Source organism: Natator depressus, chromosome 11, assembly GCF_965152275.1.
Source record: "Natator depressus isolate rNatDep1 chromosome 11, rNatDep2.hap1, whole genome shotgun sequence".
NCBI classification, from domain to species: domain Eukaryota; kingdom Metazoa; phylum Chordata; order Testudines; family Cheloniidae; genus Natator; species Natator depressus.
Window position 1 is genome coordinate 6,700,048 of NC_134244.1, and position 24,820 is coordinate 6,724,867.

Below are 24,820 nucleotides of genomic sequence, written 5' to 3' on the forward strand. Positions count from 1 at the left end.
CAGAAATCGGTAAAGGTTTGGCAGAGTTCAAACTCTCCCCTAAGCTCCCTCATCTCTTGTCTGGGTGCTGTGGAGATGTACAGTACAGAGTAAGTGCTGGAGGAAGGCAGAGGCTTAGACCATCAACCCCTAGTCCAGCTGCTTTGCACTGCCTCTACCTTTCTTGTGTGTGCTTTAAGCATATGGAGCAGCAGTAGAGAGAGAACTCATCCACCTGTTCAGAATAGCACCATCTAGTGGCAGGAACTAAGCTTTACAAAAAGACAAGTCATCCCGCCAGCAGCCCAGGAAATCCAGGTCTGATCTAAATCCTAATTCTTCTTCCTTCTCAGCAGCAACATGATCAATTCTTATCATTCCTTCCCCACAGCCACACCTCTCCCTCAGACCCTCATTGCATCCCATCTCAACTACTGCATCCTCTGCCTCCTAAGTACACACATTGCCCCTATGCAGTCCATATACACAATGCAGCCACTAAACTGTCTTCCTTGCCCATCAGTTTCATGAAGCATGCTCCTTTGTGAATCCCCTCCACTGCCTTGCCATCAGTGAATGCACCTGCTCATTTAAGTTCCTTGTCACCACCTTCAGAGCTCTGGGTACCTCTTCATTCACGACTCATCTCCCTCATCAGGCTTCCAATTAAATTCCCTCCCCCTCCCAACACTGCTCCCAGTCTTGTCCACCCTTTTGTTAGCACTTCTCACACACGCTTCCCTTCATGCAATACCACCTCCCTTTGATTGCACTCATCCTCTACTTTGTCTGTATTCAGTTCCTTCTTGAAAAGGTCCACACTGCCATGGTACTTCACAGACTTAGGCTGATTTGTCTGTAGTTTGTCCATTCTAGTTCCCATTCGGTTTCCAATAACCACAGCCTACAGGTGTGTTCTTTTTGACAGTAAGTTCCTCAGGGTAGGAACCATCCTTTGGTGTTTGGAGAGTGTTCAGCATGAAGTGGGTACAACCATAAATATATAACCTTTGAAAACCTACACAGTCCCAGTCAAACCACAATAGTTTGGTAAGTGTGTAGTACATCTGGGTTAAAGCTATCCAAAATATAGATATTCATTAGAAAGGACAAACTTGCAAAGAAGGATAGAGGCCTTGAAGAATTAGTATAGCCAATCCTTATGAACGGTGCTTTAATCTGAAGTCTTCCGGGTGTCCAGGAAAAAGGCACATCATGGGCAGATGCTTTGCACGCTTCACCCATGGTGCCTTGTCAAGAAATCTTCACTTTAGCCTGGAAGGACAACCCCCAGGGATGGCAGTGGTTCTCTTTGCCCATTCAGTGCCAAGCAGCATACGTAACAGTGCTTTTTATATTATTAGCATCATTCTGTTAGCCTTCAGCTAGACTTTAACAGGCTTTTCATGAACAAAAGACTCCAATATCTCGTTAACCACTCCCATAAGCCATTCAGTCCAAATGAACATGACCCAGAAGGGCCATAGAAATTAACACAGGTTTCAGTGGGAAAATCAAAGAAAATATTTGCATTTTATATTCTGCAAATAATTTTTCCCAGTTGATCCCATCTAACCCATCTGCAAATCAGATTCACTAAGGAAGCAATTCAGGTGGAAAGTAACTTCTCTCCACAGCACTGCAATCAATCCAACGGTTATGGTTTCCAAATGGCTTTCAGCTGTGGGCGGATCAGCTTTAGTGCTTTATCCCTGGGACACTTATTTGGCTAATCTTCGGAAACTGTTTGCTACAAACAAATTAATGATCCATTTCCCCTTAGCAAGAAGGCTTTATAGCCTGTGCATCACCCCACACCTACCTCTTTCCATTTTAATCTATTTGCAAATGGTCATTTTCTCTCGGCACCTGTAGGATGTGATATGTAGAATATTTTAGGTGTTGGGACATGTGAAAAGATGCCTACTTGTCTGGTAAGGAATGAGAACAGCCAAGTAAAAACTTGGTCAGCAATCCAATCAGGTACACAACTGAGTTAGCAAACTAACCCTAGCATTAGGCAGGAAAATGTTTATACAATATATAATAAATAATGTATTTAAGGCAAGCAACTGAATGTCGGTGTGCACTAGCATTTAACCCTATGCTGTGGCCTGTTTCGGTGGACTGATCACTCACTGAAGCAGCAAACAAACAATATATTTTCAGCTCCAGAGTCTGTCTGTGCACCTGTGCATTCTGGGTAGTGGGGAAAAGAACTGGTCAACAGTTTGGTGCCGTGACTCGGCGTGGAGCCCGTGACGGATGGTGAGTGTACTCCTGTGGGGAGTTGTGAAGGCCTACAGTGGGGTCTGGTTGGGATAAAGTAAGGGTTGTATTGGCCCCACAATAGAGGAGGTCCTGCACTGAGGCTACCCCGCAACAGGTTTGCCCTATTAAATTTGATAAATGGGGGCAGCCTCATGTTCAAACATAAATGGAAGGGCAGGGGATTAATGTTAGTAGATAATGGAGCAGCAATTTCCATGATATACTGACTGAGGGAAGGAAATGCTCAAGGGAAGATACAGTGGGTTATGGGGGTAGAAACACAAGTCACTATTAACATTGGGGTTTTCATACAAATGGGAGACTTACAAGTACAAGCTACCACGGTAGTAAATGCAAGGGAAGATTCCATCAGCAGCAGTATTTTGAGCCAACAAGGGAACGTGCAGGTATTTTTGGGATACATGGGGCATGTGTGTGAAGAGGCTGCTACTGGTGGTTAACATCTTTCAGCCCAAGTCATGTTTTTCCCCAGATGGCTGTTAGGGGGCTCTCTACATAAAAGTAAATTAAGGGCTGAAACCATATCTACTAGCACGTACATAGGCATGCCATGACAACTAACACCGATTAATGTAAAAACACAGCTAGAAATAATCAAACTAATGGTCACCGGGACCAAAAGACCCTCCCCATGGACATATCTGGGCAGGTCAAAGAAGAAAGACAGCTGGTGGTGTTACTGTAATAACGGATGTTGTGTATGAAGGTATCGGACAAGGGTGGTAATACACAGATGGCACCTTGCTCTGAAGAGCCTACAGATTTTGCAGGAATGTTAATGTGCACCAAGCAACGGGAGTTTTTCTAGAAACACCCTGAACCGGAAAAAATGAACAAGTACATAAGAAAGGACCAATCCTGCTTTGCAGGAGGTTGGACTAGATGACCTCCTGAGGTCCCTTCCAACCCTGATATTCTATGATTCTAAGTCATGGGATAATGCGTACATGCAAACAAGAAAAAGAAGGGATGGGTAGAATGTGATACGTAGAACATATATTTTAGGTGATGGGACCTGTGAAAAGATGCCTGCTTGTCTGGCAAGGAAAGAGAACAGCCAGATAAAAAGCTCGGTCAGCAACCTGACCAGGTGAACAACTGGGTCAGCAAGCCAATCAGATGAACATCTTGGTCAGCCGTCCAATCAGGTACACAACTGAGTTAGCAAACTAACCTGTGTGCTGCAATCTAGCCTTAGAGACTACAATGCCTTGGGGAAAGAGGGAGAGACTTCCTCAGGCGGTGGACTCCATTTTGGGAAGAGGAGTGAGATTGCTGCTGTGGAGCTCTGACCAGACCAGGAGCTGCTGCTAGGAAGCCAGGAGCTGCTGCTGGCACCCTGCCGGGGCTTTGATCGAGTGGGGAGCCTCAGAGGCAGTTAGTGGCTTCACTGGAGCCAGGGCAGAGACTGTTGCTGTGCCCGGAGCTGACTGAGGTGGGCCTGCAGTGAAGGACTGAGTAACTCCCCACTCTGGTTTGGGAAAGTACTTGCAAGGGAAGGGGCACAGCAGAGAGCCTGAGTCTGAGGAGAGGCAGAGTGATCATCCCATCGAACCAGGACCCAGTGCTGCTGACATTTGGTGGGACCAACTCCTATCGTCAGCGGGGTTGTGCAGCTGGTTCCCGGGGCTGGACTGATACACGGAACCAACAGAGCACTGTCTCCAGCTGCAGATCTTCCAGTGGACCTACACAAGCATCTAGGACTCTGAAATCCAGGGGAGTGTTCACTGCGGGGTGGGGTAAATGGTGGCAGAGTAAATGCCAGTTACATATTACTGCATATTATATTTAATTGATTTTATTCAACTTCTCCCTGTGGATTTTAATTAGTAGTGACATTTAATCTTAGACTGTTATACCCTGATTTTTAAGTTGTTAAGTAAACATGCGTTAATTCTAATTTATATGTATATTATTTATAAACGGTATTTTGAGTTACACCCATGCCACAGATCAGAGTATTATGATTAGAATAGCTTTATTCCAGGAGGTTCCCAAGGCACACCACTGAGTGTGTGCAGGGGCCAGTCAGGTGGAGGCACCACCAATTTTAAATGCCTTTAGGAGTAAAGGGACTGCAGCAGAGGGGTAAATAGAGGATTCCCACCTATCCAACAGCACCACTGGGAGACTCAGGGCCTTCTTTAACGTCAACAACATCAGGCTGCCAGGCACACAGGTAAGTGTTGCCTGCTCCCGAGTAACCCAGGGAGAAAAGGGGGGTTACAAATGTATTTAAGCACCTGAATGTGGGAGTGTGCTTGCATTAACCCTATGCTGTGACCTGTTTCGGTGGATTGATCACTCAACGAAGCAGCAAATAAATAACATGCTTCTTCAGCTCCAGAGTCTGTCTGTGAATCTGTGTGTTCTAGGGAAAAGAACTGGTCAACAGCACCAAACTATAAATGCTTGAAGGACTATTTGTTTATAAATTAAAAGGCACAAATCTACAGCTTTGTGTGTCTCACAACACAGTACTTAAACCAGAAATGAAATTCAAACAATGAACGTAAAGGAACTGGCTGGCCAAGGTCCTCCAAACTGAAAGTAATCAATGTTAACAACCATATTCTACCACCAATCAGTCTTCAACCTACCCCCCTTAACAGAAGTTTTGAGGGGGGAAAAACACGGGCTTTGCAACATGCATCAAAAGTCTGAACAGGCAGACTGTGGGTATCTCAATTAGCTGGCTTTGTGGTTCCACAGCATCACTGCCAAATTTAGAGCATCACTGTAATGAGCAATCCGCACAACACACCAAGATACCACATATCACACGCACTTCAGTCTCTAAATGGTTAGCCTGCTGGTGTGCTGTGCCCACTGCCGATCGCCAGTATTGTCTCCTTGTACTCCCCTATACATCTGCTTGTATCCATGTGTTGTCTCTTGTCTTATATTTAGATTGTAAGTTCCTTGGGGCAGCGGCTGTCTTTTTCTTCTGTGCTTGCACACTGCCCAACACAGTGGGGCCCTGGTCCATAGCTAGGACTCCTAGGTGCTACAAATAAATTATTTTTATTATTGTTATTAACAATCTTAATCACTTCTTTCCTAGAAGGGTCTGCATAACCATGTCTGGAAGAGGCATGAGTTACAAGAGACCACTCAGAACCAGATTACCAATTGGCCTGGGAATGTGAATCTGAATTAAAAGTGGATTCGCCATGTCCCAATGTCAGGCTCAGCCCCATGTTAGTGCTAATCATGCAGTGATCCCAGAAGGGATCCAGGACAAGCTGCCATATACTTAACTGTCATGGAATTGCAAGGTGCAAGAGCAGCTGAGAAGAAAGCTTCTGGAATGCCATACCTTCACTTAGCACAGCAGGACTGGCCCAGCACCTTCTTTCCCAGTTGGACATAGCCACAACACTATGACTCCTCCCTGTCTTCTCTTCACAAGAGCAGAGGTGGTGAAGATGGTGATAATTCATGGGTATGCAGTACTTAATACCAGTTGGACTGGTGATAATTACTGCATGCAAAGGCGATTAGCGCATCCAGAATGAGATGTAGAATGAGATGTCATTATAAACAGGCTTGGAAGGATTTGATTTTTAATCAGTAAGTAGTCATATGACACTTTCCTCAGCACACCCAGAACCGTAAGCCACTATGTGTTACACCTCTGCTCAAGCCAGGGAGAGCTTTGCAGAGGCTTGACCTGTATGTCGGCAACCTGTCGTGCCAGTCCATCTGTCTCAACAACAAACTCCTTGGAACTCTGCCAGTTTGTTACCTGCAAAGCAAGCTTAAATCAGCAAACCGCAATTCATGAATTCCCCAGAGACTTCTCTCTGCAACGTCCAGTCCCTCTCACTAGGATGCTCACAAACATCATTAATCTTGCTGCCTCCAAAAAGACAGTACACGCATCAGCCTGTTAGGTTAGCGGAGGACTCACTCTATACTTCAATATAACAGCTCTGAGATCATTTATAGTAAACCTCAGAATAAGTTTATTAATAAAGACCAGTGAGTTAAGAGAAAAAGAGATGGGTATGGTTACAAACAAAACAATACAAACTTTCTAGGGACTAATACCTAATCTCAGCAAATTACATTTTCTGCCTCAGCAGTTTTCTCACTTACATCAAGTTACCAACATCTCCAGGCCAGAGGATCCAACATTCACAGAATCAAAAGGTGCTGTCCCTTTTGTTCCCTAAGTGATGGAAAATTAAAGGCTTCTCTCCCCTTCGTTTTACAGTCCAGTAAATCTTTGAAATGTATTATTTGAAAAGCAAGCCCAGTTCTTCTCCCCTGCTGGTGATTTGATCCTCTGGTCAATCGGCTTTTTCCAAATTGGCATAGTACACTTACATCTGAGGTAAACAAACTGATTTACATTGTCTTTGGACTCCCCTTGATCAACTGACATAGGCAAAACAACATTCCTTTGTCTACCACAACTTGTGCATTTGCTCTACTCAGATTGCTTCGTCTGAACATATTTTAGGAACATATTTCCAACACACATACCTTATTCTTTTTACTAACTGTACATACTTTACACAATATTATTATTATTGACCAGTGTGTGTCCGGTTTTTATATGATACCTTACAAGACGTTGTTCGACAAAATATTCTGACAATATTGGGTGTGCTGGCATTAAGGGGCTTTTAGGTTCACAGTCGTAACTGAGTTTCACCATGCACACACAAACCGACAAAAAAAATGTCCATCGATAATAGAAATCTACACATAGGCAAGGTAAGAAAAATACTGCTTGAGAACTTAGTTTGACTTAAGGATATTTACTTTGTATATTCTGACATGCGATGTTGACAATGTGTGTTTTACAGGTTCTAAAGCTTTAACTTTTTGAATCTCAGTGTCCCACTGACTATTCATTATCTGTCCCCCTATTGTCTGACCTACCCCATCATTGCCCACAACTATGAATATTTAAAATTGATAAAACAGAAAAAATGCTTAAAAATAAATGGTTAAAATTATACACAAAAAAATAAAAATCCAATTCCGCCAAGCCTAAACCAAGCAGAATTCACTCAAACAATTCAAGACTAATGCTTCCAGGGTTTCTCTCTGACTTTGCAAGGAGGCTTTAAGACAGAATGCTAAAAATGCCTTTTCATAAAGTAGCACTTACACTGTTGCCAGTCCTGGTGCTGTTCCAGCAGTGATGGAAAATAATAATATATCTGACAATAATATTAAGCACTATGAAATTATTGTCACAGTTTCAGAGTTAACTGCACTTTTCACACACCCCCACACACACACACACACACACACACACACACCCCTTCCTTGAGGGCTTTCTAGGCTTCCTGCCATAACCTATCCAAGTGGAGACCCGTGTCTCTCTTCCTCCCAAGTGGGGGTGGGGTAGACATACAGTTCCTCTGCACCACACTGTGATTTCCCCAGCAGGTGGGATTGGGGTCCAGCACCTGTGATTAATCTTTCTCCAGGAGCAATGACAGTGTATACCAGTTACCAACCAGTCTTCACAAAGCAAAAAAAAAAACAAAAAAAAACACATTTTATTCTTAGGGCAAAAACAGAAAAAAAAAAAAAACAAAACAATAAAAATTCCTATATGTATGATAACAGCTTACCAGAGGTCACCCATCAGTTTTATGGGCTGTACCCAGAAGGTCCTATCCGTCTGATGAATCAAAAGGTAGGCCCTGTGTCAGTTTAAACAAGGAGGAGTCCTTGTGGCACCTTAGAGACTAACATTTATTTGGGCATAAGCTTTTGTGGACTAGAACCTCCATCATCGGATGCATGGAGTGAAAATACAGGAGCAGGTATAAATACATGAAAGGATGGGGGTTGCTTTACGAAGTGCGAAGTCAGTCTAACGAGATAACTGTCTGTAATGGGTGACTCTCTTACCACTTCAAAAGTTATTTTTCCTCCCTTGGTATCCTGCTGTTAATTGATTTATCTCGTTAGACTGAGCTCACACTTGGTAAAGCAAGCCCCATCCTTTCATGTATTTATACCTGCTCCTGTAGTTTCACGCCATGCATCCGATGATGTAGGTTCTAGCCCACGAAAGCTTATACCCAAATAAGTTTGTTAGTCTCTAAGGTGCCACAAGGACGACTCCTTGTTTTTCTTGATACAGACTAACACGGCTACCCCTCTGAAACCTGCCAGTTTAAACTCATCCTTTTTACATAAATGCCCTTTCTTTATCTGTTCGTCTCTGGAAAAAAACAGTTTGTACCACTATACACAGGTCACCCCAGGGGAGGTCTCTCTCTGGAGTTGTTAACAGTTTCAGCCACAAGCCTTAAACCCCATCCCCTGTTTTGAGTTCCTGAAGAAACTATGGTCACTCCCCACCACCATCACACCCTGCCTTAGATTGCATACAATCCCTGACCCACAATGATACATAAACCATTCACAGACTTAATACAATATGGTCCCCCAAAGATACTGCAATATCTGTCTCACACGTTCACCATAATTAACTCACCAAAACAATTCCACAAATGTGGAAGACATTCCAGCAGAAATAGGAGTTTTACTGCACTTCACTAGATTTACAAATTAATTAAAAATGACCCTCCCCTGGACTGCACTAGCCTAAGGACCCAGTGCTGCAAACACTTATGCACCTACTTAATGTTGTACACATGAGGAGTCTCATTGAAGGCAATGGGACAAATCGCATGCTTAACTATATGCACATACATAAGACTTTGCAGGACCTAGGTCAAAACTGGTCTTCTTTTCACCTCTTTGCTATCTCTACCGCTGTCCTCCGCTATGTCCCTCCACAAAGTCATACCCCTGCTGATACGGGAGCCTTCTTCTGTACAGCTTTTATTATCTGGAACAGCCTCCTTCTATTTCTCTACTTCCTAGACTCGTTTTTCTTTCACACGTTAGCTGAGCAAGTCTCTTTTCTCCCTTGCCTAGACACCTTAAGCCCATTCTTCCTCTATTATTCTTTATACCTTCCCGTGTGCTTGTATTTTAACTATCTAAAGCATTTTGCAATACAGATGTTATCTAAACTAATGCAGGATTGCGTTGCTGCCTGTACTTATGCACAAGAGTTGCAATGATATACACAACTTTAACAGCCCACAACACAGCTGGGTATACAGGTAAAGTAAATTCTGAATTATTCAACATTTAAAAACACTGAAAAAAAGGATTTCCTTTTTACAAGTAAAAAGATGTATGCTTTTTGTCTCCCAATCAGTAGCCAGCGTGTCCACACACAGCTGATTTATCCATACTGAAAATATAATTGTAAGCCTAGTTTAAGGTGAATCACAAAGTCTCTTCATAACAGGATTATTTAAATACAAATGGGTTTGGAAAACTGGTTTTCAATGGCTAATCTGTCTTGTCTCTGACTCCAGCTGCAGAATTTTCTAACATCGTGCAGCTCTCTCGTTAATGTTAAACTTGATGGGAGTTGCATGCATGCCCTCAGAGGAGAATAATAAACCTTGTAATCTCTGTAAAGTAAAGAAGGGGATTTTACTGATAATGTGATCATGTATACTGGTATATAAGAACCTGTCTTATTACAGTCTGCTAAAGAACCTTTGGGCCCAATTCTCAGATATGCTACAGAACTTTTATGTTATTCTGGCACCATAAAGGGGCCTTGAAGTAGCTGGAAAGGACTTCTCAAGGAGGGGGTCTCACAGACTTCTTCAGAGCTGCTGTGTGGTATCTACATTACCTTAACTCCCAGCCCGAAATGCAGGTTCTATTTTTGGAGGTGCAGCAGGAATGTACTGCATTACAGTTATTCTAGAGAGTTCAAGAGAGCAGGCAGTTTTCCAAAGACACATCATTAAGGGCACAAGAGCAAACTATTCCACTGCACAGCAAAGACAGGAAGTATGGCAAGAGACCACCTTGGCTTCACCAGAAGATCTTCAATGATCTGAAACTCAACTCAAAAAAGAATCCTAAAAAAGTGGAAACTCGGTCAAATTACAAAGTGTGAATATAAACAGACAACACAAGTTCATAGGGACAAAATTAGAAAGACCAAGGCACAAAATGAGATCCAACCAACCAGAGACAAAGGGTAAAAAGAAAACATTCTACAAATACATTAGAAGCAAGAGGAAAACCAAAGACAGGGCAGGCCAGTTACTCGGGGGGGGGGGGGGAATACAGCAAAATGTGGAAATATCAGAAGTGCTAAATGACTTTTTTTTGTTTCAGTTTTCACCAAAAAGAGTTTAGTAGCAATTGGATATTGAATGTAATGAATGCCAGTGAAAATGAGGTAGGATCAGAGACTAAAATAGGGAAAGAACAAGTTAAAAATTGCCTAGACAAGTTAGATGTTATCATGTCTCTAGGGCCTGATGCAATACATCCTAAAATAATCAAGGAGGAGCTGACAGAGGAGATATCTGAGCCATTAGCGATTATCTTTGAAAAGTTATGGAAGACGGATGAGATTCCAGAGGACTGGAAAAGGGCAAATATAGTGCCAATCTATAAAAAGGGGAATAAAGACAACCCAGGGAATTATAGAGCAGTCAGCTTAACTTCAGTACCCCGAAAGATAAGGAGCAAATAATTAAGCAATTAATGTGCAGACACATATCACCTTATTATCGTCTAAGTAACAGTCAGAGTGGATTTGTCAAGAATAAATCATGTCAAACCCACCTAATAGCTTTCTTTGACAGGACAACAAGCCTTGTGGATAGGTGGGGAAGCAGTAGATGTGGCATATCTTGACTTTAGTATGGCTTTTGATACTGTCTTGCATGACCTTCTCATAAACAAACTAGAGAAATACAACCTAGATGGAGCTACTATAAGGTGGGTGCATAACTGGTTGGAAACTGTTCCCAGAGAGTAGTTATCAGTGGTTCATAGTCAAGCTGGAAGGTCATATCAAGTGGAGTCCAGCAGGGATCAGTTATGGGTCCAGTTCTGTTCAATATCTTCACAGTTATTCAGATAATGGCATAGAGAATACATTTATAACATTTGAGGATGATACCAAGCTGGGAGGAGATGCAAGTGGCTTTGGAGGATAGGATTAACATTCAAAATGATCTGGACAAGCTATCTGAAGTAAATAGGATGAAAATCAGTAAGGACAAATGCTAAGTACTCCAGTTAGGAAAGAACAATTAGTTGCAAACCATGGTGGATAAAAATCAATGTTTAAAAAAAAAAATCAGATTTTTTTTATTTAAACTGGATTTTTTTGATCAAATGCTTTTTGAGCAAAAAACCTATCTAAAGATAGTTTTAATTAAGATATATATTTGAGCTATAATGTCTCACCATGGTAGGGATTATAAATTCTAATTCTATAGTATGAGAATATATTTATGTAATGTTTAAGAAAAGTTTTGTAAATGAGTTCCAATAGTTCATGGATTAGGAACCCAATCTTCTGGGGTTCAACAGGCTTCTATATAGATTATTTAGGTTAATCTTTTTATCTACCCAAAGGGACTCAGTGCTCAGTCTAGAAGATACCATCAGAGATGTTTAGTTTTGCAGTTCTCAAACTGTGGATTTGTGTCTCCAGAGGTAACATGCTCGTTAACAGCAAAAATATTTAGAAATAAATAAATATATAGAGGTGAGAAATAACAGACCTCAACTCTATTGTCCCTCCGCAACTTTGTGTACACAGAGTCAATCCCTTACCTCTCTCTAAAAGTGCAAAGATTCAAAAGGTTCAACGAATAGAAGATTGTTGGGGGCGGAACATATCTGGACAAGTTGTCTAGAGATAAATGTGAGAAGCAAGAGACATATGCTTGTTTTGTTAAAATATTATATGTTTGCTGTTGAAGAAAAAAATCCAGAATACATAATGTTGTTGTTTTAGTTAAATAAAACTATTTAAATGTCTGTCTGGTGATGTTCTCCTCCTAATACAGCATGGCAAGAGAATCCACCAAATATTAATGATTAACCTGTTGAATTGGAGACAGTTCACCTCCCAATGACTTCATAAATATCTTCAATTACCTTTGACAAATGAAATAACCAAACAATCATTCATTCTCTGATATAGCTGTAAAACTAATCTGAAAAGTTTTCAGAATAAATAATTGTTTACAAATGTATAGTGTGTACCTTCTAAAAATGAAACCTACATCTATCTCTGAGTAGTGAAGAATATGTCTTAAGGTTATAACAACCAACGAGAATGCAGTTTTATGTGGAAAACCATGATTAAACTGAGTCTTCCTGACTAGTGATTTAAATCATGATTTAAAATAAATTTGGATTTAAATCAAATCCACCCTGTTGCAAACACATACAAAATAGGAAGGAGTACTGTGGAAAGGGATGCGGGGTTCATAGTGGACCACAAGCTAAATGAGAGTCAACAGTGTAACACTGTTGCAAAAAAAGAAAACATCAGACTGGGATGTATTAGCAGGAGTGTTGTAAGCATTACACAAGAAGTAATTATTCCGCTCTATTCTGAACTGATTAGGCCTCAACTGGAGTATTGTGTCCAGTTCTGGATGTCACATTTCAGAAAAGACGTGGACAAATTCGAGAAAGTCCAGAGAAGAGCAACAAAAATTAGTAAAGGCCTAGAAAATATGAGGGGGCAAGGGATAGAAGGGACACAGGGAAGAAAGGAGAGCAGCAGAATACGGACCCTGGACTTCAGAAAAGCAGACTTTGACAACCTCAGGGAACTGATGGCCAGCATCCCCTGGGAGAATAACATGGGGGGAAAGGAGCCCAGGAGAGCTGGCTATATTTTAAAGAATCCTTATTGAGGTTACAGGGACAAACCATCCCGATGTGTAGAAAGAATAGTAAATATGGCAGGCGACCAGCTTGGCTTAACAGTGAAATCCTTGCTGATCTTAAACACAAAAAAGAAACTTACAAGAAGTAGAAGATTGGACAAATGACCAGGGAGGAGTATAAAAATATTGCTCGGGCATGCAGGAGTGAAATCAGGAAGGCCAAATCAAACCTGGAGTTGCACCTAGCAAGAGATGTTAAGAGTAACAAGAAGGGTTTGGGACTATTTAGAAAAGCTGGACGAGCACAAGTCCATGGGGCCGGATCCGCTGCATCCGAGAGTGCTAAAGGAGTTGGCGGATGTGATTACAGAGCCATTGGCCATTATCTTTGAAAACTCATGGCAATTGGGGAAGGTCCTGGACAACTGGAAAAAGGCTAATGTAGTGCCTATCTTTAAAAAAGGAAAGGAGGAGGATCCTGGGAACTACAGGCCAGTCAGCCTCACCTCAGTCCCTGGAAAAATCATGGAGCCGGTCCTCAAGGAATCAATTCTGAAGCACTTAGAGGAGAGGAAAGTGATCAGGAACAGTCAGCATGGATTCACCAAGGGCAAGTCATGCCTGACAAATCTAATTGCAGTTGTATTTGAGGTACAGTCTAGCACACACAGCGATTCATAAAGTCAGATTCCAGCCTTCAGACTGCTGTACCACAAGCTAAATGCTGGAATATATCTGGTGCCCTTTTAAAAGTGGGTGGATACTGTAATTAAACTATGTTGGGGTAAATGGAGCTACCAGTCTTCATAATCCCTGCCTAGATCAGGTGGGCAGGCAATGAGCAGACTCTTGGCTATCTGCCCCTCTCGCGCTTGCTGGCCAGAGCAGTATAGGAGGAACCAGGTAATTGCCTTCTATGACGAGATAACTGGCTCTGTGGATGAGGGGAAAGCAGTGGATATGTTATTCTTTGACTTTAGCAAAGCTTTTGACACAGTCTCCCACAATATTCTTGCCAGCAAGTTAAAGTAGTATGGGCGGGATGAATGGACGATAAGGTGGATAGAAAGCTGGCTAGATTGTCGGGCTCAACGGATAGTGCCATGTCTAGTTGGCAGCCGGTATCAAGTGGAGTGCCCCAAGGGTCGGTCCTGGGGCCGGTTTTATTCAATATCTTCATTAATGATCTGGAGGATGGCGTGGATTGCATCCTCAGCAAGTTTGCAGATGACACTAAACTGGGAGGAGAGGTAAATACGCTGGAGGGCCGGGATAGGATATAGAGGGGCCTAGACAAATTAGAGGATTGGGCCAAAAGAAATCTCAGGAGGTTCACCAAGGACAAGTGCAGAGTCTTGCACTTAGGACGGAAGAATCCCATGCACTGCTACAGACGAGGGATCGAATGGCCAGGCAGCAGTTCTACAGAAAAGGACCTAGGGGTTACAGTGGATGAGAAGCTGGATATGAGTCAAGAATGTGCCGTTGTTGCCAAGAAGGCCTATGGCATTTTGGGCTGTATAAGTAGGGGCTTTGCCAGCAGATCGAGGGACGTGATCATTCCCCTCTATCCGACATTGGTGAGGCCTCATCTGGAGTACTGTGTCCAGTTTTGGGCCCCACACTACAAGAAGGATGTGGAAAAATTGGAAAGCGTCCAGCAGAGGGCAACAAAAATGATTAGGGGACTGGAACACATGACTTATGAGGAGAGGCTGAGGGAACTGGGATTGTTTAGTCTGCGGAAGAGAAGAATGAGGGGGGATTTGATAGCGGCTTTCAACTACCTGAAAGGGAGTTCCAAAGAGGATGGATCTAGACTGTTCTCAGTGGTAGCAGATGACAGAACGAGGGAGGTGGTGGAATCTCCTTCCTTAGAAGTTTTTAAGGTCAGGCTTGACAAAGCCCTGGCTGGGATGATTTATTTGGGAATTGGTCCTGCTTTGAGCAGGGGTTTGGACTCGATGACCTCCTGAGGTCCCTTCCAACCCTGATAGTCTATGAAATCAATGACCTGTGGGGAAAGACTGACAACATTGGGTTTGTTTAGTCTGGAGAAGGGAAGACTGAGAGGGCACATGATAAGTTTTCAAGTGCATAAAAGGTTGTTAAAATTGTTCTCTTTAACCTCTGAGGATAGGACAAGAAGCAATGGGCTTAAATTTCAGCAAGAGCAGTTTAGGTTGGATATTAGGCAAAACTTCCTAACTGTCAGGGTGGTTAAACACTGAAATAAATTGCCTAGGGAGATTGTGGAATCTCGCTTTGTCTAACCTTCTCTTAAAAATCTCCAAACACCTTTCTGGGATAGACTAGAGGATTATGTCTACACTAGCATGTTTGTCAGTAAAACTTACGTTGCTCAGTGGTGTGAAAAAGAACACCCCTGACCGACATAAGTTACGCCGACAGAAGCGCCAGTGTGGATAGTGCTATGTCGGTGGGATACGCTCTCTTGCCAACATAGCTACCACCACTCATTGGGATGGTTTAATTACATAATCAGGAGAACTCTCTCCTATCTGCATAGAGTTGCTTCATGGAATATCCTACAGCGGTGCAGGTGGTCCAGTATACCTGTGCTGCTGTAAGGTCTCTAGTGCAGACATAAATTAAGTCCTACCTTGAGTGCAGGGGACTGGACTAGAAGACCTCTCCAGGCCCCTTCCAGTCCTATGATTCTATGCTTACCCAGGACCATAAGAGACCCTGAAACCAGAGCCTGCATTAGAGCAGCCTCTGTCTCCTGCATTTGTCATAACCTCTTTTGGGTTTCACTTTCCGCTGGGTTCATGCTCCTTGAGTTTACAGGATAAACAACCGAAACACTCAAGGAGAAACTCAACGCCAATCACCAAGTTTCACTTGATTTGGGATCAAAATCATGCAAAAATATTGCTTGATTTCACTATTTCAACCGGAAGCTGTAAAAGTTCTTGAACCTTAGTGAGATTTTCTATTAAGCAAGGCTGAATGTTGAGCCTATAATGAAATGGCAAACCAAACATGTTTCATATCATTTAGATTTTTGTTGTGTGTATTTTGTATAGCTCTTGTTCAAACAATAAAGTTTAGTGAAGCTGTAACTTAACCTGAGTTTCTTCTTATACCCTGGGAATGGGGACCTAAACCTGCATCACATCATAAACATTTGAGTTTAGGAAGCTATCATGCAGCAGGAAAATACCAAAACCATTTCACATTTCCATTCTATAAAAATAATCTCATATTTGTTCTAAAATTGTTTGCACCACAAAATTTCATAACATTGCCCTTCAAATAGGAAGTCTGCAGACCTACTGAGGTTTTGGAAGTTGTGTCACAAGGTTTTTCCTGGAAGCACCTTCACACCCGATTATTTAGTAACGTGAGAAAGTTCAGCTCCTTCATAAATCCTGATCTACTGCTAAATGCCTGCTGGGCATATTCTTATTGTGGTACGCAAGACTCAGTGCCAGATCAGAAACTCTCTAAATTGGATCCTTAGGGCATGAAGATTTGCTACTGTAAATTTTACCAGCTGTCTTAAGTTCCTCTTTTAGAAGAAAATTTTACTAAAGGAAAAACTGGTTCTAAGTTTTTGAAAAGGAGGCCAGTTCAGTCCTAACAAATCATGTTTTGAAAAAAAAAATCATTTCTTGAAATGCAAATTAATTTACACTTATGAAAAATAACCCTTTATAAAATACCGAACCAGCAGGAGGAGGACAGGAAACATTGAATAATTTTGGATTCTTGGAGAAACTTAAGACGGTCCAAACACCGGACCCAAATCTTTCAGTGTTCAAAGTCCAAACATAGATCAAAAGCCTGAATTTTGCAAATGGAGCAAAATGGAAAACCCTTCACTTATTTCACTCCACTTGAAAAGGAGTGGTTTAACTGATTTGAATGGAGTCTTCTTGATTTATGTAATTGTGAGAGGAGAATCAGGCCTAAATTTTACATTTTAAGCCCATCTTTTGTTTATAAGTTTGCTAACTGTAAGCACAGAGAGCATAAATAACTTTCTCCAAGTCACACAGTGAAAGAGTGCAAATGAGAATTGGGTAACCGTTTCCTTTCTTTTAATATTGTGCATGCTTCTATATTTCCTGGCTTTATCCAGAAGTGGAAGTGAAATACAGACATAACACTATTTCTACTGCAGCCCTGCTCATCTGTAATCACCAAATTCTGGAAATTTCATGGAATAACCTGCTCTTGTGAAATTTACAAGATGGTTCCTTCAGTAAAATGTTCCAAAGAAGCTGAGGTGTGTATCTGAACTTTTGAAGTTCACTCATCACATAGCTGAATCTTATCCTTTATTTTCAGAGTATATTTTACTGAGCATCAGCACACATTGTAGTACTATGTAGGACACTGATCCCATGGTGAATGGTAGAGCAAGTAGAGGAAAAACATATATAATAGTTTAGACAAAAATTCATATATGACGGGAAGGATTTTTGCAAAGTCCTTTCTACTTTTCCAGGCAATATTTTACTCCGTATCGGCGTTTCTGATGAGATTTTACTTCATTCAACTAATAGCCTCTAAGCTGGTTTAATTACCCCAACATAGCCCAATTGCAAAGTCCACCATGCACAAAAGCATAAGGAAGATTCTCACTTCCCTGAGTGTTCACGTAGCCTAAAGCACAATCTAGCTCTCAGTCCGTAATGCAACACGATACAGAGAATCAGTGGTCTAATGGGGATTAGAATAGTCATTGTGTGTTGGAGTCCCCAGTCTCACCGCTAAACCATTCTGCTTCCAAATCTATTCCAAAGTAGGAACTTGTTAAAATAAAGAAAAAACTGTTTGCCCAAACCCCAAACTAGTCTTAAGCTAAACATCAGGGGCCAAGTCTGACTGAAATTTGCCAAGTTCAATTGTAACAACTGATCTGGAAAAAAAAAGCTTAGACATACCCAGATGCTGTCTTCTTGTCTGTACTGTTTCCAGTTGCGTCCTGTATCGCTGAACATTAGAATGTAGCTTGTTATCCAGTCAGAGCTTCCGTACCTGCCTTGGGTGGCGACTGCTGTAATCTCAACTCTGTCTCCCAGATCAATCTGAAGCCATTGTTGCGGATTAGATTCCAATGGGGACCAACCACCAGCTCCTAGGAGAGATCAGAGAAAGGTGGCATAGGAGTTCAACATTGGCACCCAAATAGTTATTAATAAAACTAATTTAATCTTATAATTTTAGTTTATTACAAGCTTGCCCCAACATTACTGAAATTTAAGGTACACTTACAATTATTTCCATATATAGGATGCTTGGCAAATATAATAGCTCATGTGTTTATGGTTTTGGTTGCTTATTTAATTAAATGGAAAGTTCACATTAATTAAGGAAATTCCTAGGCAATCTCTGCTTTCTCTCAACCAGTGACAGTCACCAAGCATCAAAAAAAGAGGATTACATCTTCTTAGTCATAAAACGCATTTATTACCGCATTTATTATTGCAACATGTATTTGTACAGATTCTGGGATGCAGCTTTATAGTTCCTGTTTTGTTTTAACATTCTCTTCTATTTTCTTTTATAGCAAGATTTGAAAGATGCACATAAGAGAGTTAGCTACTGTGATTTGTATCTTGTATAGAATACTTGATTGCTGTCTTTAATTGCAAATTGTAAATATACTACAAATGGTAGGTTGTAAAAGTAGAGATAATTTGGTCAAAATTCAACCAACCAACAAGAGGGCCTTCTCAAAGAACAAGACACTGCCCCCTTCTATAATATAACAGTTTGGTATAGACATGATCTTTATCTAAAAAAAAAAAAAAAAAAAAAAAAAAAACAACCAAATTTAGTAAGATGTATTACAAAGAGATCTGGTTGTGTAAAAATGTGAGGATGTTCTTTATTCAGGATATTCCAAAGAGGATTGATGCTTATGGATGTGTTAGCAAAGCTATAAACTAAACCATAAAAATTGGACTCTTAGGAAAAAGAAAAACCTTCACTTTTAAGCCCCAACAAAAAATTCTAGAAATATCCTTACTGGAATGGATTTCTTTATAAACAAACACTGTATAGTCTTCATTCTTTACACTTTAATGAGATTGTTTATGGTTAGAAATGTTTTACAGAAGGTATTCGGTTTTTTTTTTTAACTCATTTACTCGTAAAGGTATTGTTGTCAGGATGGTACAAGCTTCCACTCACATGCTCATTCACAAATATTTGGTATCTGAATGCAAGCCATTCATATAACTTCCCGACACCATTGTTATATGAACAGTAAGATGTTTTAGGTACGAATATAGAAAGGTAATTTGATGTTGTCACCAGTTACTAATAAAAGAAGCAATTTGAGTATAACAATATTTATATTAATTGGAAATTAATTTGCTATCTGGCAATGCTGAAGCAATTCCTTAGCAAACTTGAAAGACAAGAAGAAACTCTCCAAGGATGGTAAGAAGAAAAGACTATTTAACTTTAAAGACGCTTTACTCATCATTTCAATTTCATGAAGACTATTTTAAGAGCTGAAAGACTTTCATATGGACCCAACAGAAACAATTTCAACTCCCATTAAATGCTCATGGAACTACAAGGGTATCTAAGAAAATGAACTGAATTAAAAAAAAGAGCAAAAACTAACTCTGAAGATGTTCTGAGGATTTCCGGCCATGAAGACAAGAGCAATACAACCATACATTTGAGGAACAATTACAACCCTGGTACATATGCATTAGCACACTGCACAATCAGGAGCTGAAAATGCTACCAATATGATCATCCCAGGAAAATGCTGAGCTCATAAAAGGTGACAGTGGCTGATAACCTAGTTCAGCCATCTCTCTAAAAGAGAAAAGGAGTACTTGTGGCACCTTAGAGACTAACCAGTTTATTTGAAAGAGGAGCATCTTCCCGCATTCCAGTGAGTATATGGAAAAAGAAGTGTACATATTCCTCTGACTGAGACATGCACACTGATGCTTATCTGCTCTCTTGCTTACTTTTATTAGATGCGTATACAGGCTTACTTCCTTACACACACTTACACGCTCAGCATTCAGCTCAGCTCAGCTCAGCCTGCTGGTCTATTCTTTACAAGCACTCAAGCAGCAAAAAGATAGCTCACAACACCGCACCAGGGAGCAGCAACCTCCCAGCCCAGCACTACTTCTGGAAGGGATGACATCCTCAAGACTTTGGCATCGCTGACCAGTTTGTAAAACACAGCCACGAGAGCAGTCCCGCAGCTCCAGCCGGTCACTCTGTCCTGACCCATGCAATCCAGAACCCTGCTTTCCAAAATGGTCTTTGCTGCTACACCCCCACTTCTTGACACATCAACACCTGCTCCACTCACCATCCTCAGAGCTGCCCCAGAAAGCACAGCGCCTCAGACAAGGAATTCCCTCAAGGCTTCCTCCTTGTTCCAGACAGGTAGTAATTTGCTGTTCACCTGTAGCAAAAGCAAATTACAACGTCCCTGCACTGGGGTAGACCCAAAGCCTTTCCCTGCCTCTCCCCACTCACCTGCTCAAGTTAAGGAATAGACAGGCTCACAGCACCTGCTTTCTTCTGCAGGGCTGGACCCAAGGTCCAGGCAGCCCAAATATATACCAGGTGGTGCAGGGGTTTCCAAGGTAAATATTTTCTCTCTTTCTGAACACAAGCAGCATCTATTTAAGTGAGTGGCCTGAAGACAGATTGCCAAGCACTGCCAGAAAGGCTATGCATGTACATTTCTATTCCCCACATTATTCACCAGGGATTCTCCCCACTCCTGCGTATTGAAATATATAATTCACAGACACATTTGGAGTGTGGCACTTCCTCTTCTGCCATCTGGTCTGCCACTCTCTTGTGACACATACACTCCAGGGAGCATATGCCAGCAGTTATGCACAAGAAAATTTAAGTAGCGTGTACAGCATGCGCTGCAACGTGGGGGATGAAATATGAGTAGAGGGGGGTTAAAACTCCTCTGGAAACTCTGCTGCAGGCGTATTTAGATGAATCTCTTTTATTAACAGTGCCGGGTAATTATAAACTAGACAGAATGTGGCATTTATTACACCCTGTCTATTTAGACATTCTTTGATGGCGTCCTCTAAAGTGGTAAAATATGCATGAGATCACCATGTCTCCCATATTAAAATGAGAAGGATGAGATGATTAACGAACTTTCCGTGGGCTTAGCAGTTTACAGCATCACAACTAAGAAGGATATTCGTCCCCCACTCCTCCTGCCCAACTCCCATTGGCTTTGATGGGAGTTCTGTGCACACGTTGGAGGAAAAACAGAATATGCCGATCTGCTTCTTGTTTCTGCACAGCTCCAGCATTATTTCTCTATCATTCATAGCAAGTTGGAGGTGGGCAGAAAGGACTAGGGGAAAAGGGTCTCTCATCGGCTTCTGTGCCAAAGGAGCCTGATACATGAGCTCATGTTCTCCATGGCAACAAATTATAATGCTAGAGACACACCGGCTGTAGGATCATATGGTTCCCAGGCTGGAGTCCCAAAAATAAACTTGAAAGAACTAATACAGCAAAACGTACAAACAGTAAAAAATTAATTGTTGTGAAAACGGCACTTAAAAAACCCCAGTGTTCTGCGATCGGTGTGTTTTGGTTTTGTTTTTTTAATTTTACATGGAGCTGCTTAGGATGTCTGTACTCATTACGGTGTTTTATTAATATAAAGTAACACAAATGCTTGCCCTTCATCTTGAGCATCTTGCAAGAAGCTCAGCGGGCTTTATATTGTGCTGCAAACTCTTGGACTTCCTGCTGAAAGTAAGTGCTTCCCTGCTGCACAGCCGTACTTTAATGCCCAGATCAAAACACCTGCCATAAAAGAAATCACATTTGACAAAAAAGATATTTCTTCTAAGCTACAATTATCTACATCGAGAGCTCCAGGCTGAGAGTTTATGGGGCTCTGAAGAAGCCTAGTCTTATTATAGCAATTAGTCCTTTTTCATCTATTTATTTGTTTATGGTAAACAAAAATTCCATTTGGTAAATCCGTTCCAGAAATCAGATTTACCAGAATTATATGGATCAGAATTATATTGACTACTTTAGTAGATCCAACATAGCTTTAGCAGTATTTGGATTGAGCCCCTTCACTCAAACTAACATCTGGATTGAGCCCCATCACAAAAAAAGCCATTTTATCCAGGGATTTTTACTGTAACATTTCAGTTCTGCAAGTCTTTTTAACAATAGCCTTTCACTATTTATTCAACAGCCTTCAATTTATTGTTGTCTATTACAACTCCAAGCTGATAATTTTACAAGCCTTCTACTAATGTAGATCTGGGTCACACTTTGTTTCCATATGTTGCATGCCTCTTTGTAGTAAAATATATTAATCAGGCTGCTATTAAACACATGTGCAAATTGCAACACTGTTCCTTGCTACTCTGAATACCTGTAGTTATTCTGAAATGCACGGTATATGCTTATTTTTACAAGAACTGTAGTGTGATAGATAGAATTATATTTAATCCTTTATATTGCATGTATTTATCCAAAGGGGGAATATTTTTAAATAAATGCATGTTTCTTGAAAGCTCTAGAAACTGAAGTCCTGTGGTTTTTTTGTTGAGAGATAGTTTCAGTGGTCACCATCACAAACTCAACCTTTACCTATAGTTATTTTCTAGGAACAAATAGTTTGGATCTTAAATATAAGGACACAGATCACTGGTCAGTATAAATAAAGTGCAACTTTACGGATTACAATGGAGTACACCTCTACTTACCTCAGCTGTGGAGGTACACCTATATCTACCTCAGCTTTGGATCTGGCCCAAAGGATTTAGGAAATCGTGATGCAGTACCTGGGGGAATACTACCTTTGTAAATAATCCCCACGGTACAGTTTATGGGCACTGGTGGAACAAGCTCCTCAGCCCTGGGACAGGAATGTAGTTTAGTCTCTGCTAAATTTTGCTCTCCGTTACACACATACAATTCTGTGGAAGTCAGTCAAAGAGTACAGATATAACCAAGGGCAGCTCCCAGCCTCTATGTTCTTCATTCAGGTGAAATTCACCCCTGTGCAGGGATCACACCTCATGGACTAACAACAACAACATAAGCCCCATGTAAGCTTTCAAAAATAGGATTTGTTTTTTTTCCATAGGCCCTGATCAGGACTTTGAGTCAAGAGTGAATTTCACATCCTCTACTCTTTTGCTATCACCAAGAATGGTGCCTACGAGGAGGGTGGTTTTCATGATGTTACACTGTAGGTCTAATTAGAGCTGAACTGATGCCTCCAAATATTCAGCATCATGTATTTTTTTTTAACAGAGCTATATTTCCTGCCTCAGCTAACAATCATATTTAAGCTGGTTTCTTTTCAATATCATTACCATAACTTTAAATCCCCCCCCCCCCCCAAGTAATGACAAGAGTGCAGCTACACCACACTGGGGCAGACTCAGAATCAATTGCGGCTCAGAAGCACAATCCTTCCCCTGCTGGCCCCTCACTCTGGAGGAGGAATGAACTACTTCATCCCATTTCACAGAGTATCTTATTCCCCAGAGTGCCTGGCCAGCTACTCTAGATGGTGAGTTGGGGAGGGACATGGAGGTAGGGCCTCCTCTCCCTCCACATCCCTTGTGTGGAACTGGGGTTGCGTCTGCACCACATCTGAATTGTGGATGATGTTATGAAATTGTGTCATGAAATTACTGTGTCACATTCAGTCTATATGTATGTGGATCCCCCATGAGTTACCAGGGCTGTGTTATGTCTTTGCCAGGTCAGAGACCGTGGCGAAGGATCAGCACTCAATGATCATGTCAAAAAGTTGTCTCAAGGAAAGATATTGCCTCATCCACTGGTCTCTCTCATATCCAGGGACCAACACGGTCACAACTCCTCTGCAATATTCAAAGTAAAACACTTTGGGACACTAGGTTTTCTACACCTGAGAGGGGATGCTCCCTCCCCTTGTCTGAAGGGGCGGGGATTGGAGTAATGGAGAATTACAGTAACTCCTCACTTAATGTCGTCCCAGTTAACGTTGTTTTGTTGTTACGTCCCTGATCTATTAGGGGACATGCTAGTTTAAAGTTGCGCAATGCTTTGTTATAACGTTTGGCAACAGCCTGCTTTGTCCACTGCTTGCAGGAAGAGCAACTCGTTGGAGTTAGCGGGTGGGGGCTTGGAACCAGGGTGGGCCGGCAGCCCCACATCAGCTCCCCTAAGTTCCCTGTGTGGCACCCGCCCAGCAGGCTATCAATTGCCGGGCAGTTCAGCTGTCCCTCCCCCCACTGCCATGTGCTGCTCCTGCTCTCTGCCTTGGAGCTGCTCCCGGGAGCCTTCTGCTTGCTGGGGAGGGGGAAAGAGTGCTGCTGATGTCAGTGTGTCCCTCTCCCCTGCTCCTGCCCCGCATCTCCACAGAGCGGGGTTGGGGGGAGGGGGGTGGGAAATAGGTCTCAGAATGGAGGGAGCTTGCTGGCAGCAGCTGCTGTCTCAACTTGCTGGTCTACTGAAAAAGGCAATGTACTTAGAGTGGGGTCAGCATAGTTAAAGGGGCAATGCGTGTCTCTCTCCCCCCCACACACACACCCACCCACCCTCCACTGGCACTTTGGAAAGTAGAAGGAGTGGTGTGCTCCAGTGGGATAGCATGGGTTCATCATCACGTTCAGTTTCCGCAGGAAATGTTTGCGGCCACTGCCTTGCGTCTGTTGTGTCTCCTTCCTCCATTTGTGCTGCCTTGTAGAGTGTGAGGCTACTTTAACAACAATGTGTTAACCTTTGAGGGCTCAGTCAAGTGCTAGATCATCATTTAGCAGCAAGGCATTCCCTGGGGAACATCCCACCCTCTGACTCCA

At 41.9% G+C, this 24,820-nt stretch overlaps 1 protein-coding gene across 2 annotated transcripts in view; it reads right to left on the reverse strand.

Annotated features, from left to right (window-relative positions):
- The window catches only part of CNTNAP5 (contactin associated protein family member 5), a 420,028-nt gene that overhangs the window by 278,910 nt on the left and 116,298 nt on the right, over positions 1-24,820 (reverse strand). For both annotated transcript variants that reach the window (XR_012641395.1, XM_074967062.1), the window contains exon 3: positions 17,912-18,105. Coding sequence is in view for 1 of the 2 variants with exons in the window: in XM_074967062.1 (XP_074823163.1) it covers positions 17,912-18,105 (194 nt within the window). In the remaining variant the exon portion in view is untranslated. The remainder of the gene's footprint in view (positions 1-17,911; positions 18,106-24,820) is intronic.